The following is a 15,604-nucleotide window of genomic DNA, read 5'->3' as shown; positions in this document are numbered from 1 at the left end:
AATGAGCATGTGTTTCAGCACTTCTCTCAGCCCAGGCTGATGTTTGTTGCACTGGGAGGAGATGGCCAGGGCTGCTTCAAATCAGTTTTCAGGACAGACAGCATAAGTGTGCCCTGGTCACAGCTGTGTTACAGCAGGAAACCTGGTGGTTTAGAGCTTGATTTGCAGGAGGGGAGTTCCTGCAGCCTTTGCTTTCTGGTTGCTGTGATTATTCTCAATAATGAGCAGGCTCTGCCCAGGGAGAAGGAGGTTGAAGAAGCCAAGTAGGCACTGGAGGAGGGATAAGTAGGTGTTAGCAATTTATGGGCAGGTTTAACCTGGGAAACCAAGGGAGGGGGGGCTTCATTCATCACTGCAGAGAGATGGTGGATCAGCCTTTGGCAGCGTGCTGAAGGTGCCTGGGTGGACCTCAGGGGAGAAGTTGCACAGTTGATACCTTCCTTATGATGGCAAGGCTTAGGTTTGGCTAGCCCAGGAGGTTGCCTCCCAGCCTTCCTCACTTGAGATGTTCCCAAGCTCTCTGGGTTGAGGAAGGTCCATGGAGATGGTCTGACAGTTCTGCCTGGCCTCAGGGTCAAGGAGTGAAGGGCAGAGCCAGCTGGGATTACAGTGAGCCCAGGTTTCTGGTGGTGACTCTCAGAGTTGTTTTCTCTTTGACTTGCAGAAGGGAGCTTGAGCAGCTGGCTCGGGAGCGTGAGGAAAGCAAAAAGGTGACATCACAAGCCTCAAAGAAGCAAGATAAGCAACAGGAGAAGAAGACTGGCCGCTCAGTGAAGTTACCCGCAAAACCACAGCAGAAGGAAACCAAAACCCCAGAGGTCCAGGGCAAGCTCAAAAAACCAGCAGCAGCAAAACCACAGCAGAAGGAAACCAAAGGCCCACAGGTCCAAAGTAAGGGCAAAAAACCAGCAGCAGCAAAACAACAGCAGCAGGACACCAAAATCCCAGAGGTCCCGAGTGAGCGTGAGAGGATCTTGGACCTGAGGTTTAACATCTATGAGTCTTCGCAGAAGAACATCGGACATATTCTGTCATCCTGGGACAGGGTTCAGGGTATCATGAACCAAGTGGAAGACAAGTCCCAGTCTTCCCCTAAACGCAAAGACGAGAAGAACAGGAAGTCTCCAGAGAAGCCAGAGAAGGAGCCTCTGGAAAAACATGGCGACTGTGAGAGTCTTCAGCAGGAAGGGGAAGTTGCAGAAGGCTCAGTCGCAAGCCAGGACATTGGAGTACCCTGCTTGGACTTCCACTTAACACGTCATCAGAAGGTGTTAAGGAGGATCATGAAGAGCAAGAAGCTGCCACCAGCAAAGCAGGTAAAACCCTGCAAGGCTCAGATGCTGAACTTGCCGTGGTCTGGGGCCCTGGAACAGTGCGTCCCCCAGGTGATAACAACACAGAGAGAGCCTTGTCCGGGCCACTGATGATGTTCCACAACAGCTCCGCAGTATCTCTGTGGATGGCGAGGTTCTCCCCCTCCCTCAGATGCGTGGAAAGGGGGAGTGCTCTGTGTCCCAGGGCAGGGGCAGCCCACAGGCATTGTTCCCTTCAGCTGAGTCATTTGGGAGAGATTTCTCTCTTGGTCCCACTGTAGGTCCTGCCTCTGCTCTGGAGCCTGCTAACCCACTGGGCATAAAAAAGCACTTGTAGTCTGTATAAATCAAAAACTCCACTGCCAAAAGCTCAGGGCCCTTAGAGAAGGAGTGTGAGGATGAAGGTGACAGGAGTATAAACAGGGTTTTCTCTTCTGTTTTAGATCCTGAACTCTCTGGGACTGGGTCCCTTAGGGCCTCCCATTCCCCCTGGAGTTCTTTTCTCCGTGATCCTCTACCCAGAGGAGGACAGAGTGCCCGCAGCAGCAGAAGAGCTCAGACACTTCATCCTTGTTGAACCTGAATATGCTGCCACAGATAATGATGTGGTGGGTACTCCTTTTGTGCCTTCAATGCAGGTGCCAGGGCAGGGGTCAGGTTGGATGGAAAAGGGTCACCATGGAGGGGCAATGAAGACATGATGGGGCCCCATGTCTGCAGGCATCCTTTCCACCAGGGATGAGAGAACAGAGACAGCTCTGCTGGAGACATAGAGCAGTTCTGTAAGACAGCAGGAAAAAAATCACTTAAACCCATCACCTTGCCTTGATGAGAGGGGACTTGGTGGGGAGAGGGTCCTGGGAAAGGAGGGGTGTCCGAGGCAAGACAAAGACGAATAAGGAAGACCAAGTCCATGGGCGGGTGGTGATTATTTATTCTCTCTCCTGTTGGCTAACAAACTCCCATTCTGCTTTCCAGGAGGGGGTTGTCTCAGGGCAGGTCTCACCTCTCTCTCCCTTTTCTCTCTCCCCATATGCCAAGGTCTCAGAGGCAGAGGCACAGGACCCCTTGAGCGAGGAGAGTGGCACGAGCAGCACCCAGGAAAAGCAGAGCTCCACCCAGAGCACAGAAAGTCTGCAGGATCACTCCCCAGAAACACGCAAAAGTTCACTTGAGTCAATGGAAAGCCAACTGCAGAGTGGCTCAACCCTGGAGGGACCTGACAGGTGAGCTGAAAGGGAGGAGGTGATCCCTGTGCTTCACGCTCATCCTGCCAAACAAGGTCCATCGTCCTCAGCTCCGCAGTGACCCTCTGCCAGTGCCCCCATGGGATGGCGAGTGCACAGCCCTCCTCCTTGTCTCCTTTGCTCCTTAGCAATGTCTGAAGCTTCCTTTTTACCTGCCAGGCTGAGAAGATTCCGGTGGATAGTTCCTGCCCACGGTGAGGTGGAACTGAAGATTCGCTTCAGCGCCACAGTACCGGGGCAGTTTGACCAGATGATGAATTTTGAGATCCTGGGGACAAAGCGCTTGTACCAGTTGCCCTGCAGTGCCACTGCCCTGTACCCCAGCATCAGCCAGAACCCACGGTAAGGCCGGGCCACAGGAGCATCCCACACCGCTCCCCCCGACCTGGGAGCCAGGGCTGCCCCTTGTGGCCTTCTGGCTGGGGCAGATGGTGCTGCCTGAGTCAGCAGCACCTCTTCCTCTGCTGGGAGCTGGGAGGCTGAACTGGTACCTCAGCCAGCAAGAAGGGAGATGACTTTCTGACTAGATTTCCCATGTGGAGCGTCTCATAGCTCCTCATTCCCCATTTTCTTTGCCCAGGCTGGTGTTTCCTCATTGGAGGAAGAGCAAGGAGGAAGAGGAGATCGTCTGCAAGGAGTATGTCATGAGCACAAAGCAGTTCTACTTTGGACCGCTGCTTTGTGGAAAGTCAAGAGAGTGGTATGTGCTGCCTGTACAGACTGAGGTGTTGGGAGGGGATCTCCAGGGCCTTGTGTTTTCCTGGACACACTTGGAGACACGCTGTCCCAGTGGCACAATCCAGGGTAGTCCCAGGCTGGGAGACACATGGGCTTGAGGGACCACAGGTGTGTGAGCGTGAGCAGATAACAGGCAAATGAGCCTTGGAGGAGCTGCTCTGCAGGGAAGGCACCCCAAGAAAGAAGGGGAAAGAACCCTTGTGCCTGGTGTACTGTTGTTTCTCCAGACACTTTTGAATTTATATTGTGTGAAACACTCTTGAAATGGCCTGTGCATCCTCACGCTTCTGGGGTGCAGGCACCAAGTATAGGGGCAGGCATCAAAGTAAGGCAAGGATGAGCACACAGACCTCGTTCGTGCCCCTGACAGGGATCCTTTTATTCTTCACCTGCTTGTTAGACCATGGTCTTCCAGTGCCACCTCCTGCTGCTGGCACACAGTGCTTTCCTCAGTGTAATGTAGGGGCAACAGTCTCCTCTACAGCCTTTTCCCCTTCTCTGGACAGGGACAAGTCCCAGAACTGCACCGACAACATCGAGAAGTTAACCATCTTCAATGACTTCGCCATGGAGGCAGAGGTGCATTTCTCCTTTGAGAACGACGACAAAGGAGAGACATTCCTTTTGGACCCTCCCAGCATGACACTGAAACCCAAAGAGAAGAAGGTAGGAGATGAGCAGGAAGGGCAGGCACCGCAGAAGTGCCGTTCCTCCTGCTCACAGAGGGCTCTTTGTATTTCTTTTTGTGGGGACGGGTTCAGAAGCTGAGTATTTGGGCATACCCGAGTTCCGCTGGCCTCGTGGAAGACAGTCTCATCTGCTGCATCAAGAACAACCCGGAGCCAGTGGTCTTCCGACTCAGCTGCGAAGGGGTGCACGTGAAGCTGGGGGTCAGCCCCCAGGAGCTGCAGTTCAACAAGCTGCTTCTGCACAGGTCAGTCATCCCGTGGCTGAGGGCACTCCAAGGCTTGTGACAAAGGGAAGAGGTTTAACTCTGGTTCCAGAGGTTTAGATGGAGCTGCTTCAAGCTGCATTCCATGGCGAGGCAGCTGACGCCGAAATGTCTTCCTGTCTCTGCAGGACTGACACCCAGACCCTGGTCCTGAAAAACGACGGCCCACTGCCCATGGCATGGTATCTCAGTGGGCTGGATGACCTCGGAGATGACTTCTCTGTGTCACAAGGCAGGGGCATTGTTGGCCCCCACTCGGACTTCGAGGTGAAACTGAATTTCAGGGCCGAGAAGATTGGCATCACTAACAAGATGATCCGACTAGAGGTGAGAGGGACTTGGGCCTTCCTGGCAGAGCAGGGCAGAGCAAACAGCTGTGTGCTCTTAGGGATAGAGTCAGGAGGAGCTGCACCTGACAGGCACAAGGGTGCTGTGGCCCCAACTTGTGCCTCTGCGCTGGGTTCGCCAGGTGCCCAGGCTCTGCTTCCCTTACTGCTGTGCACAGTTGAAGGCTGTTGTTTGGTTGTACGGACCAGCATTCTCTCTGTACCCTTTCTGGGATTTTGTTCTCTGTGGTTTAGAGGCTGCATTTCAGTAAGGATGCGAGGTGATTGAAGAGGAGGGCGTTAATTGCCCACAGTGCCACCTGCTCTGGGACACCTCTCATTTCTTGTGGTTGTGTTTACATCCCTGGGCCTCTCAAGGGTGCTTTAGCAGCACCATTCCCTGCTGTGGGAGTGTAGAATTGGGCTGATAAGGTTTCTTACTGCAGCAGAATCCTGCCGGGGCAGCCTGTGAGATGAACAGGTTAGGAAAGCTTGAGAGTCCACAAACACTTGTCAAGCCAGGGAGGCCATGGGGGAAGCAGCTGGCAAGGACAAGGACTTAGAGGCTGTCTTCCAGAAGAATGATCTAAGCAGTGTTTGTTTGTTGCTGCCTCAGGTTTCAGATGCAGAAAACATCCTGGGGATTGTTCATGCTGAAACTATCAAAATCTCTGTCGAGGTCTATGATGTTAATCTGAACATCAACATGCCTGAAGGTCAGTGGATTCCTCCTAGACAGAAGTCTGGGTTCATTGTACTGCCTTGGCAGGTGGGCAACCAAAGCCCTTGGGAGGGGAGGGCATAGCAGGCAAGGGTGGCACAGATACATAAAGCACATACCTTGCAAGCTGCGTGAAGTAAAGCACTGTCAGGGCACCAACAGCCTTGAGTCTCTTCCTTCTGAACTTTGAAACGTGCAGCTTTGTGTGCAGATTGGATTAGGTGCTTTGAAACAACAGTCATCTGAACAGGCACTTGGCAATTCCCAAAGGCTCAGCACATAAAGTAGTTGGATTTGTGCTTGGAAGCAAGGAAATGGAAACCAAGCTCCTTGGCTTCTGCCCTGCAGATAATTGGAGTAAGAAGAGAAAGTAGCTAGAGAACACTTCCAAGAAGGGACACTTGCTGAAGAGGGTTTTGTGCCATCCAAGAACTCCCAACTATGTACTTGTGACCTGGTGTGGTCTGCAGCAGCTCACAAATATTCACTACTTCTTACCTCGCTCTGAATGTTTTCTACAGGTCCAGACGGCACCGTGGAATTTGGAACCATTAATGTCCTGGATAAGAAGAAGGAAGTCCTGAGCCTGAAGAACCAAGGCTTATATGACATTGAGTACAGGTGAGTCCAGCAGCCTGGTGCTGAGCTTTTCCTCAGGCTCCCAGGCCTGCGTTCTCCCTCTGTCCATGGCTGGAACCTGTTCCCGTGCTGCTCCCTTTTCTTTTTTTTCTGGTCCTATGCAAAGTCCTGGCTGTGCTGGTGGCACCTGTGCTTCCAGCTGCAGACATCTTCATTCTTTGCCTTTCTCCACAGCTTCAAGCTGAGAGCTGGAAGTGCCAAAGTCGGCAAGTTGGAATCTCACTTCACTGTCCAGCCACAGAGGGGTTTGCTGAAAGCCTCCAAGCCACCTGTGAAAGTTGAGATTCTCTTCCACCCTACAGCTGAAGTGTTTATTAAGAGCAGACCCATCCTGCTCTGCCAGGTGAGCTGCCTGGGCCCATCTGTGGTAGCACAGTGTGTCTTGGGAGCATAAGCAGGATAGGTGTCTTTTGCAAAGAAGGCTTTAGCTGGGGCATCCTCTCTCCTACATACACAAACAAAGGCTTCCAAAACCATTTGGGAGGCTTCGTAAGAGAGCTGAAAACCTGGCTCTGGAAGAGGCCTTTTTAAATAGGGAGGGTGAGCTGATGGAGACGTGGGGTGGGGTCAGGGGACAGGGGGAGAGGCTGGCCTCTCTGCTGTGTTTACCAGCCCCTCCTCTGGTTGCAGGTCATTGATCCCAAACTGAGTGAAGAAGAGCAGGCCGTTGCCACCATCCCACTGAGTGTGTCGGCAAGAGCTGTGTACAGCAAGTACAACATCGAGCCTGCCTCACCCATGGACTTTGGCGCCATGATTAAGGGCACGAAGGCGACCCAGACCTTAATTCTGGAGAACAAAGGTTCCCTCAGCTTCAAATTCGTCATCGACCAAGCATCTCCACTGCAAAGGTAAGAGAAGACCTGCACCAGCCTTTCTGTCTGAGGAGGCATCACCACACAGCTGGTGTGTGACAGGCAGCCAGACCTGGGTTATCGTCCATTTGGGTCACTGGCTTGGGAAGGGGGAGCAAAACAACACCTCAGTATCCCCCATATGTGGGACAAAGGTGGTCATAGAGCTGCTCTGTCCATAAGCTGCAGCAATGGGTGCTGCAGGCAGCTCTCCGGGGGCCATCAGGAGCAGGAAGGCTTTCCTCCCTGGGGAGGAAGGCCAGCTTTGGCCTCAGACAAAGGCAGGGCAGCTCAGCGTGACAGATGTCTCTGCTTTCTCCTCTCAGTTCACAGCAAGAGGAATCTGCCCCCTTGGAAAGGGAAGGAAAGCGCTCGGAGCAGGTGGGTGGCTCCTGCTCCTCCCCAGCATGTGCTGCTGCAGGGCACGTGGGAGGATGCAGCTGTGCCCAGGCTGGGGGGAGGACGTGGTCTGTGGGATGGAGAGTCCAGTATCTGCTCAGTTCCACTGACAGTCCCTTGCTCTGGCTCTGACCTGGAGTTGTGGGGTCAAGAGAGGGGAGCAGGTCCTGTGTTTTTGGTGACTGCTAGCCAGCATAGGTCTGTGAACACCCCAGGAGCAAACTGTCCCCATCTGAACTCCCAATCTCTAGAGCACTGACAACTTTGCTTTTTCTTCTTCCTCCCTGTCTTCCATCATTTCTCTCAGTCATTTCTGCTCTCTGGTACCCCTGGAGGCTGAAGGATCCCAGCTACCACCTTCATTCTTTACACCCAAACCCCTTTCTTTCTGCCACTTGGGACAGACTTGCAGCTCCTCCTGGCTTGTTCATCCCATCCTGGGGCTGCCTTTGGGCCAAGGAGTTGTCCTTCCCTACGCTGCAACTGGGTGCTTGGGCCCAGCTGGAGGCCAAGGCATGGCATACTCCTTGCTGGGGGTGTTCAGGGTACAGCTGTTAGGCGTCAGCCTGTCCTGGTACTCTTTCTGCAGGCTCAGCTCACCGTAGGCATGTTCACGGTGTCCCCTTGCTCCGGCTCCATCGGTCCTTGGGGCAACCAGAAGATCACAGTGGAGTGCAATGCAGGACCAGAGGGGAAATGTGAGGAGCAGCTGTGCATTGACATCAGCAACAGAGACCCCAAGGACAATCCCCTCGGCATTCCCTTTATCCTGACTGCCGAGTCCTGCTTCCCAGGTACCTACTGTCCTCAGGTTCCCCATTGTCAGTCCTGCTGCTGATCAGCACCTAAACTTGCTCCTTGGATAGAGAGGCCCCCTGGTCCTGAAGTCCCACCTTAAAATCCTCAGAGGTTGCAGTCCTTTTCAAGTCCACCAGTGGGGAGAGGCTGGGAGGGGTGTGTGGAAGCATAAAAGGAAAGCAATGCCCTTTAAGGCTGAGGTTGACTGAGCTCCATCCTCACTGACTGAGCTCTCTCATCCAAGGCTGGGTTTTGCAGTCACCTGGGCAGAAAGGGCTCATCAAGCCATCTGGGAGGCCAAGTGGGTCCAGGTAAATTCAGCAAAGAGGCTTCTTCAGCCTCAGCCCTCCCTCTGGTCTGTCTGCAGCACTTGTTGAAGACGTCTCATCCATCTTCGAGAAGTACCCGATACACAGCAACGTCAATCTCCACCAGACGTTACAGACAGTGCAAGGCAATGGCGTCTTCATCAAAGAAGACAACAAATTCATTTTCACCAAAGTTCTGGTTGGACAAGAGGCCACAGCTCAGTTCAAGATCTCGAACGGCAGCAGTATCCCATGTGACGTGGTCCTCTCCATCAAAGCCATGCCTGGAGAGGTAAGAACAAGAGGCTCTCTAGAGGCCAGGGGAGAGCCTGCCTTGTTTTCCAGAGTCATTGCGTTCTCTGGCCCAGCTGGACTAGTCCAGCTCAGTGCAGGTCAAACTGCAGGGGAGAGCAGCAATGCCAGGGGGGCACTTGCTTTGAGTTCCACATCCCTCAAGCAAATTTTGGCTCTCGCTTCTGGGTCTTTGGCGAGAATCCTTCTGAACGTCTCTGGAAAGCACAGTCAGAGAGGGGCTGTTCCAGACTGAGGGGCCAGAGCTCAAAGCAGAGCATTGCCTGGCTTTTCCTTCTCTTGGAAGGCCAGTCCTAGGTTATTTGCAGGGGTTTCCATGCACTCCCAACCTCCCACATGTGCTGGGGTGGCTGCCCCGCCCTCCAAGCACGCTTTTGCACGCCTGGGCAGTAGCACAAGGTCAGCATCCCCTGGGATGGAGGGAGCCTGCCCAGGGAAGCGTGAAGCAACACACACTGTCTGGGGCTGTTCCCAGGGAGGCATCTATGAATATACTGGGTCACATTGAAAGATGTTTCCTCCTAACACTGCACTTTGGTTTCCCACCCAGCCTCACGACGTCATCAGCAACATCTTCAAGTTGGATCCTGACAAGATGAGCCTTCCCGGCTTATCCCACGCCTTTGCTACAGTGACCTTCTCTCCAGAACAAAAGGAAGAGTACCAGGGCATTTTCACAGCTTCCCTTGTTACCCCAACAAGGTAACTGACCCTGGGAAGTATTGGGGGGGACCCTTCTGGTAGCTGCCTCTCTTCTTGATAACTCCAATGCTTTCAGTGCCCTTAGGCAGAGTATTTGGCATGAGATGATCTGGGAGGCAGTAACTGTGAGACAGAGCAGAGCAGAAAAATGAGGAGGATGCTTTAGCCTGTGGGAGGGACTCTGAAGAGAGTGCCTTAGGTAGCCAGCTGGAAGTTACTGAGAACTGCAACAGCTGAGCTGGGACTTTCCAAGGACAAAGGCTTAGATGAAGCAGTTGCTGTGCAAGCAGGTCAAGATTTCCTCCTTATTTCTGTAAAAGGAGGTGATCCTGTGTGGTTCCCTGGCATTCATTTAGCTATTTTTATATCACGGGAGTGATTGGAGCTCTTATCAAAGAGAAGCCGAGTTCCTCTCTATGGGGCCTGTGTACTGCAGCTCTGACCTGCCCTTCCCCAAGCCTTTAGTGGCCAAATTGGAACAGGGAGGTTAGATTTCTGCCCTAAGAAGCAATTCCTTTTTTAGTATCCTTGGAAATAGTCTTTACTGGTGGTGGTGTTGATTTGGTTTTCCCTTCTTGCTTTTACTTGTTGCATATGTCTCATATCACTGCAGCCAGAGGATTTGCCACGTCTCATCTGGTGCCTCATTATTTATCTGCTGTACAGCATGATTCAAATTAGGGAAATTATTTATAACTCTTATTCTGGAAGGCTCTGGCTGAAATGGTTTCTGTGCCTCTCCAGCAGCTCCGTGAATGCAGCACCACAACAACTGACCTTCACTATCAGTGGAGAGGGGAACGTGCCTGAGGTGACAGTGGTGTACCCAGGCCTTCAGAGCAAGAGAGGAAACCCTGTGCTGCGCTTCAGGAGACTCCTGCTGGGGGATTCACAGAAACTCCCCCTGGTCCTTCGTAACAACGGCGTCATACCCACCAAGGTAAGGACCTGCTCAGGGAATGCTGTTTTTCCCCCTGTCTCCCAGCTCCCATTTTGTTCTCATGTGGCCATGTGTGATGTCCCAGTTCCATGAGATTGCATTTGATACTGCTTGACTCCATTTTAATTAATCTTAATTGGGGTTTAATTACACTCTGCTCATGACTGCCTGTCCTGTTTGGCTCTATGTCAGTTCTATCCATAGGCTTTTGAACACCCTTTTTCCCCTGTGTGACTAATTTAACCTTTGTGCTGAGCGCTGTGTTTGAGGTGGGGAGGTGGTCTGGGCTCCCCTGCTGGACCAGCAGCAGTGCAGGCTCGATCCACATGCCATCCTCTCACCCATGTCACTGTGCTCCCTTTTCTCAGTTTGCAGTACGACTCTTGGATGAACAGCGAGTTTTCTCCATGAAAGGCAGGAAGTCTGCATTCCAGGCCTTCCACATTGGAGACGTGGAAGAGGACTCCACCAGAAAAGGTAAATCCATTAACCATGCAGAGTAATCCTTCACAGAGGGAAAAGGTGTGCCCTGCTCTTGGCTTGTCTAAGCAGCAGCCACGTTTCTTTCCTTGGTCTCTCTGTCCCCCGAGCTTTTCTTGTGGACTCCTTGCAGGGTTTCCTCCCAGCAAGTTGTAGGGAGTTTTTCTGTTCTTCTAGACGCAGTGGGTTGAGTTGGGGGGGACCACCACCACCTCAGTGGACCGGCTGAGGTCTTGGCCGCATGTGGGAAGGTTCCAGCCTGAACAGAGGCAGCCCTTGAGCACACAAGCCAGCCAGCGGAAGCCAAAAGCACTCCTTGGCTCAGCCTTCCATATGGCAGGAGCTGGCTGGAAGCGGATGGAATGAGGGCTGGGCATTAACCTGAGGTTAGGCCGCTTAAATGGTGATGTGTGTGATGGTGCCATAGTCTTGTGAACACAGGAAGAGGGTTTGGAACCACTGGTGGGAGAAGCCATACTTAGAAGCAACTGAATCCAACCTCCTATTCCTTGTATACCCCAGAGAAATACTTCCTCTGTACAGCTGTGTCGCTTAACTCTGATTCCCATTGCCATGCAGCCAAGAAGCATCACAAGCAGCCTTACATGCTCCTGGAACAGGGACAATCAGCAGAATTTGACGTGTTTTTCAAACCCACCCGGGTCCAACGTCTGGAAGGGAAGGTCCGTGTGGAACTGTCAGGCAGTAATGAGATCAACATCGAGCTGGTGGGTGAAGGCTATGATGATGACTTCACCCTGGATAACCTCCCTGAATTAGAAGACAGTGAGGAGATCAGTGCTAAAGGCAATCTGGAGGACGACATCATTGAGGGTAAGAGAGGAGAGGCTGCCAAGGTAGAGCGAGGAAGAGGAAAATGTCTGATCATGCATGTCCTCTCTTTAGCCAGGGCTGGGCTGTCACCTACTGGACTTGGTGGCCTGTGAGCTTGCCAGCCATGCACACGGAGTAGTGTGTGCTCTGCTGCTTGTCGCTGGGCACAGGCACAGCCCTGGGCTTGGGGACCTCCCAGAGGGAGGGAGGCTTGGAGCAAGGAAGAGTTGAACATACACGTGTCTCTGCACGTGAGGGGGGCAGATGGACATCACTGCACGCTGAGATCCCTTGCTTTCCTTCTTCACAGCTGTCAAAGGGAATCACATTGAGTTTGGGGACTGTGCAGTCGGGAAACACTGCAGCAAGACCTTCACAGTCACCAACCGCAGCAAGGAGGAGGTGATGCGGTTTGAGTGGCCGGCAGATGCCCCGTTCCAGTTCTCCCCCAAGGTGAGCTGGGACAGCTCTGCCTTTCTCAGTTGCTCAAGCCCTTTCCTGGTGTTCCTGGGAGCTGGCAGGGAGTCACCACATGGCACTGAGAGCCCATTCCAGTGCCATACAGGAGATGCAATCCCTGGCTTTGCTGGGGCAGGGCTGTCAGCCCAGCAGGAAAGGCTCTGTGGTTGGGGGGGGGGGGAGTGGTGGCACCTTCTGTTCATACTTTGCTCTATCAAATCTCACATAAATCCTCACTGAGGTGCAGATTCCCGGCACAGCTGCTCGCTGTATCAGTCCTTTTTGCTGTCAGTCCTGCCCTTGCCAGTGATTCCAGTTTGGTCTTGACTCTCTGGTTCTCCCTAGGCGGGACACCTCCAGCCTGGCCGTGCCAAGGATATCAAGGTGACCTTGAAATCCAATGTCCCAGTCACCTTCAAGAAGCACTCTGTGACATGTAAGGTGGCCAAGATCAAGTACCAGCTGCCACCAGAAGAGGTTTACGAGTGGGACGACGAAATGCGCACGGTCCAGTGGGAGGATACCACCGAGAAACGCCCAGGAGCCCGCTGGCCTCTGAAGCGGAAGGTAAGAAACACAGCAGCAAAAGCTAACCAAGCTTCTGCAAAAGGACCTGCTGACAGCAGCAGACCACCAGCGCTGCTGGCAGAGCAGTTCCTGCTTCCCCCGGGCATTGGCTCCAGCCGTGAGGTTCACCAGCAGTGCATTTTAGGGGAGAGGCAGGTGCACTCACACCAGAGGGGGAGCCTTTTGACAAGAGACCTTTATCCACATACAAAGTACCGGTCTGTGCCACAAGCCAAGTGTTTCTATCATTATTGCCAAAGACACTTATCTTGGTGAAGGGTCTTGCTGAGTTTCTGAACCACTGTGAGTCCTGTAAACCAAACTTCCCCATCAGGGCATCAGCAGTTGGAGACTTTCCCAGTGAGATCATTCACATCCCAGAATGCCCAGAGCCAACTCCAACCCCACACATGACATCTGGAGAACACTTTCTCCTAAGACAAGAAGGAAGAAGTTCTTTCTAGGACTGGTCAGTCTTGGGCTTCTCCATTCACAGAGCTCCAGCAGAGGAACTTAATGCTGCTGTTTAGACCTGCTTTATAGGGGACCAGGGACTCTACAGGGTTGAAGCACAGGGACTGACAGCTGGCCATAATCCCCATGGATGTGGTGGTGACTGCTTTGATCAGTGGGTAGAAACCAACACTGTAGTACAACAGTCCAATTTTGTTATCTTGCCAGGGAAATAAACCTGAATGTCCTTTCTATGCAGCTGAGTTTGGAAGCCAAAAGATTTCTCTGCTCAGCCTGGCTTTCTGGGCTCTGCTCAGTGATTCTTCCCTCCTCTGCCTGCAGGTGGCCAGGGCACTTCAGGAACCATCTCACACCGTCCTGGGTGAGAGGAACTACGAGGTCGAGCTCAGTGCTCGAGTTGACTACACCAAGTACAAACTGGACACAGTCGACGTTCAGTTCAAGAAGACAGAGCTCTTCCAGATAGAGACAAGCACGTGAGTGCTGGGCACCATGTTGGCCCTTTCCTCCTAAACTTCCAGATATACTTTGAGATACTTTGGGCCACCCAGGGCAGCAATTCTGCACATGGCAGAGTTGCCTGGGGAAGGCAATGTTCCTCAGCAGAAGGTGGTGCCAGGAGCCCACCACACAGTGTTACCTTAGTACTTGCTTGTTATTCCTCCTCCTTGTTTTTCAGTTTCCAGATGTTCAATACAGGGAAGGTAGCCCTGAAATACTCCTGGGAGGTGACTCTGGAGGAGAAAGGACCATTGAAGCGTGCTGGGAAGCCGTTCTCGAAAACTCTGATGAGTAAGTCATTGGCTCTGGGGGATGTGCCCGGGACATTTCAGTTGGTAGCTGAGGGCCTGGGGAGAAGATCCTGCCACTTCACCCCAAAACATTAATTGCTTTTCAATCCCTGTTCACTTCCCAGCATCAGCTGGAGAGTTTTCTCCTTACCCCCTCTGCCTTTTAGCCCCTCCTGTTCTTGCTCTGCCACCTGTGCTCTGCACAGGAGCTGAGCCGGGCTCCAGGGAGAGCCACGTGCTGGGTCAGGACTGGGAAGGGGGACATCAGGGCACCTCTTTGGGAAGTCTCTGAGACTGGGAAAAACAACAGTGGAACAAGTGATCTGCCCTGCAGCCACTGTCTGTATGCAGTTCCCCACTCCAGGGCAAATGCAAAGTCACTGTCTAAAAACCAGTCCTCCTGCCCCAGCACAGGAGTGTGTGCTGCAGGCAGAGACCCTGCTCCCAGCTGCTATGTCTCCTGCTGAAAGTACTTGGCCAGAGGTGCTCCAAATGCATCCCAGCTCTCTTCTGTCCAGCTGCAGCAAGAGGCAGAGTTGTTGGGAACAAAGGATTTTGTCTTTGAAACATGTCCTCTTCCGTCCTGCAGGTTGTTTCTTGCCCTCTGCTGCTGCGGAGCAGAGGCTCAAGCCTCATGCAAAGCAGGTGCAATGGGCATCACCGCTCGAGTCAACTCAGCCCAAAGACACTCAGGCCAAGTCAACTCAGCCCAAAGCAGCTCAGCCTCAGACATCGACTCAGGCCAAGTCAACTCAGGCCAAGTCAAGTCCAGACCGTTCGAAGCGACCACCTTACTCTTCTAAACACGTTAGTTCCTCCATGGAATTGCTTCCAGAAGACATCAGTGACCCACCACCGCTGTTCTCCATCGAGCCCCACTGCGGTACCATCCCTGCTGGACAGAATCAGATTTTCCATGTGAAATTCTGCCCGATGCGTGTGGGGAAATTTAAGGCCAAAATACTGTGCAGGTAAGAAATGTCCAGGTGCTTTCCAATCCATGCTCCTGGTGGGTATCGCAGGATGGGTCAGGTTGGCAGGGACCACAGTGGGCCATCTGGTGCAACCTCCCTGCTCAAGCAGGGTCATCCCAGAGCACATGGCACAGGATTGTGTCCAGAGGGTTCTGGAATATCTCCAGTGAGGGAGACTCCACAACCTCTCTGAACAACCTGTCACCTCCACAGGGAAGAAATTCTTCCTCGTGTTCAGGTGGAACTTGTTTTGCATCAGGTTCTGCCCATTGCCTCTTGTCCTATTGATGGGCAGCACCAAGCAGAGCCTGGTCCCCCCTCCCTTCCGTCCCTCTGACTGGGGTGGGTGAGCGTGCAGCCCCGGGGACAGCCAGCCCCAGAGAGGCAGCAGGAACATCCAGTATACAGGAGCACAGAGAGATGATCATCTGGCCTTGGGAGATCCAGAATGGCTGTCAAGGGGCCAGCCAGTCCCTAGCTATGCTTCCTTATGGGACAAGCACAGCCTCCTTCTCTTGAGGGAACCCCGTGTGCTGCAGTTGGTCCCCAGGCCCATAATTGGTTGTGTTTCTGCCCTTCCCCCTCTGCTGCCTCCGTGGCAGGGAATGCAGTTCTGTTTCATTTGCTTCCGATGCAACACTGTGTGCTCTGTGAGGAGGCAGGCAAGAAGCTGCCTGGCTGGAAATGTTTGTCTGGCTAATACCAGTCCCTTTCTTCCTAGTCTTCCTAACCTGAAGTCACCTCAGAAGAGCCCATCAGTGTCTGTGATGGGGGAA

At 53.0% G+C, this 15,604-nt stretch overlaps 1 protein-coding gene and 2 long non-coding RNA genes across 3 annotated transcripts in view; all 3 read left to right on the top strand.

Moving 5' to 3' along the window:
* Positions 1–13,468, top strand: part of LOC114062280 (hydrocephalus-inducing protein homolog) — a gene marked incomplete at its 3' end in the record, with an annotated part of 41,815 nt that extends 28,347 nt beyond the window's left edge. Inside the window, exons 35-56 of the mRNA XM_027893544.1 lie at positions 665–1,316; positions 1,757–1,921; positions 2,355–2,539; positions 2,633–2,902; positions 3,141–3,260; positions 3,805–3,964; positions 4,060–4,232; positions 4,379–4,577; positions 5,193–5,292; positions 5,819–5,918; positions 6,111–6,279; positions 6,567–6,787; positions 7,117–7,171; positions 7,779–7,983; positions 8,355–8,587; positions 9,158–9,309; positions 10,057–10,249; positions 10,618–10,726; positions 11,309–11,563; positions 11,874–12,016; positions 12,368–12,589; positions 13,385–13,468. Coding sequence (XP_027749345.1) covers positions 665–1,316; positions 1,757–1,921; positions 2,355–2,539; positions 2,633–2,902; positions 3,141–3,260; positions 3,805–3,964; positions 4,060–4,232; positions 4,379–4,577; positions 5,193–5,292; positions 5,819–5,918; positions 6,111–6,279; positions 6,567–6,787; positions 7,117–7,171; positions 7,779–7,983; positions 8,355–8,587; positions 9,158–9,309; positions 10,057–10,249; positions 10,618–10,726; positions 11,309–11,563; positions 11,874–12,016; positions 12,368–12,589; positions 13,385–13,468 — 4,165 coding nt within the window. The remainder of the gene's footprint in view (positions 1–664; positions 1,317–1,756; positions 1,922–2,354; positions 2,540–2,632; positions 2,903–3,140; positions 3,261–3,804; positions 3,965–4,059; positions 4,233–4,378; positions 4,578–5,192; positions 5,293–5,818; positions 5,919–6,110; positions 6,280–6,566; positions 6,788–7,116; positions 7,172–7,778; positions 7,984–8,354; positions 8,588–9,157; positions 9,310–10,056; positions 10,250–10,617; positions 10,727–11,308; positions 11,564–11,873; positions 12,017–12,367; positions 12,590–13,384) is intronic.
* A 5-nt stretch (positions 13,469–13,473) lies between these two features.
* Positions 13,474–14,528, top strand: LOC114062282. Its single transcript, XR_003572335.1, has 3 exons — positions 13,474–13,539; positions 13,743–13,855; positions 14,444–14,528. It is a non-coding gene; the product is annotated as an uncharacterized LOC114062282 (long non-coding RNA).
* Positions 14,529–14,657: 129 nt separating this feature from the next.
* LOC114062281 overlaps positions 14,658–15,604 on the top strand; it is a 1,816-nt gene continuing 869 nt past the window's right edge. Inside the window, exon 1 of the long non-coding RNA XR_003572334.1 lies at positions 14,658–14,825. This is a non-coding gene — a long non-coding RNA (uncharacterized LOC114062281). The remainder of the gene's footprint in view (positions 14,826–15,604) is intronic.

The sequence above is a fragment of the Empidonax traillii genome, unplaced genomic scaffold (genome assembly GCF_003031625.1).
Source record: "Empidonax traillii isolate 1590-97213 ecotype Southwest subspecies unplaced genomic scaffold, ASM303162v1 scaffold395:size559319, whole genome shotgun sequence".
Lineage (NCBI taxonomy): Eukaryota > Metazoa > Chordata > Aves > Passeriformes > Tyrannidae > Empidonax > Empidonax traillii.
The sequence above is the reverse complement of the archived record's forward strand: the minus strand, read 5'-3'. Positions and strand labels throughout refer to the sequence as shown.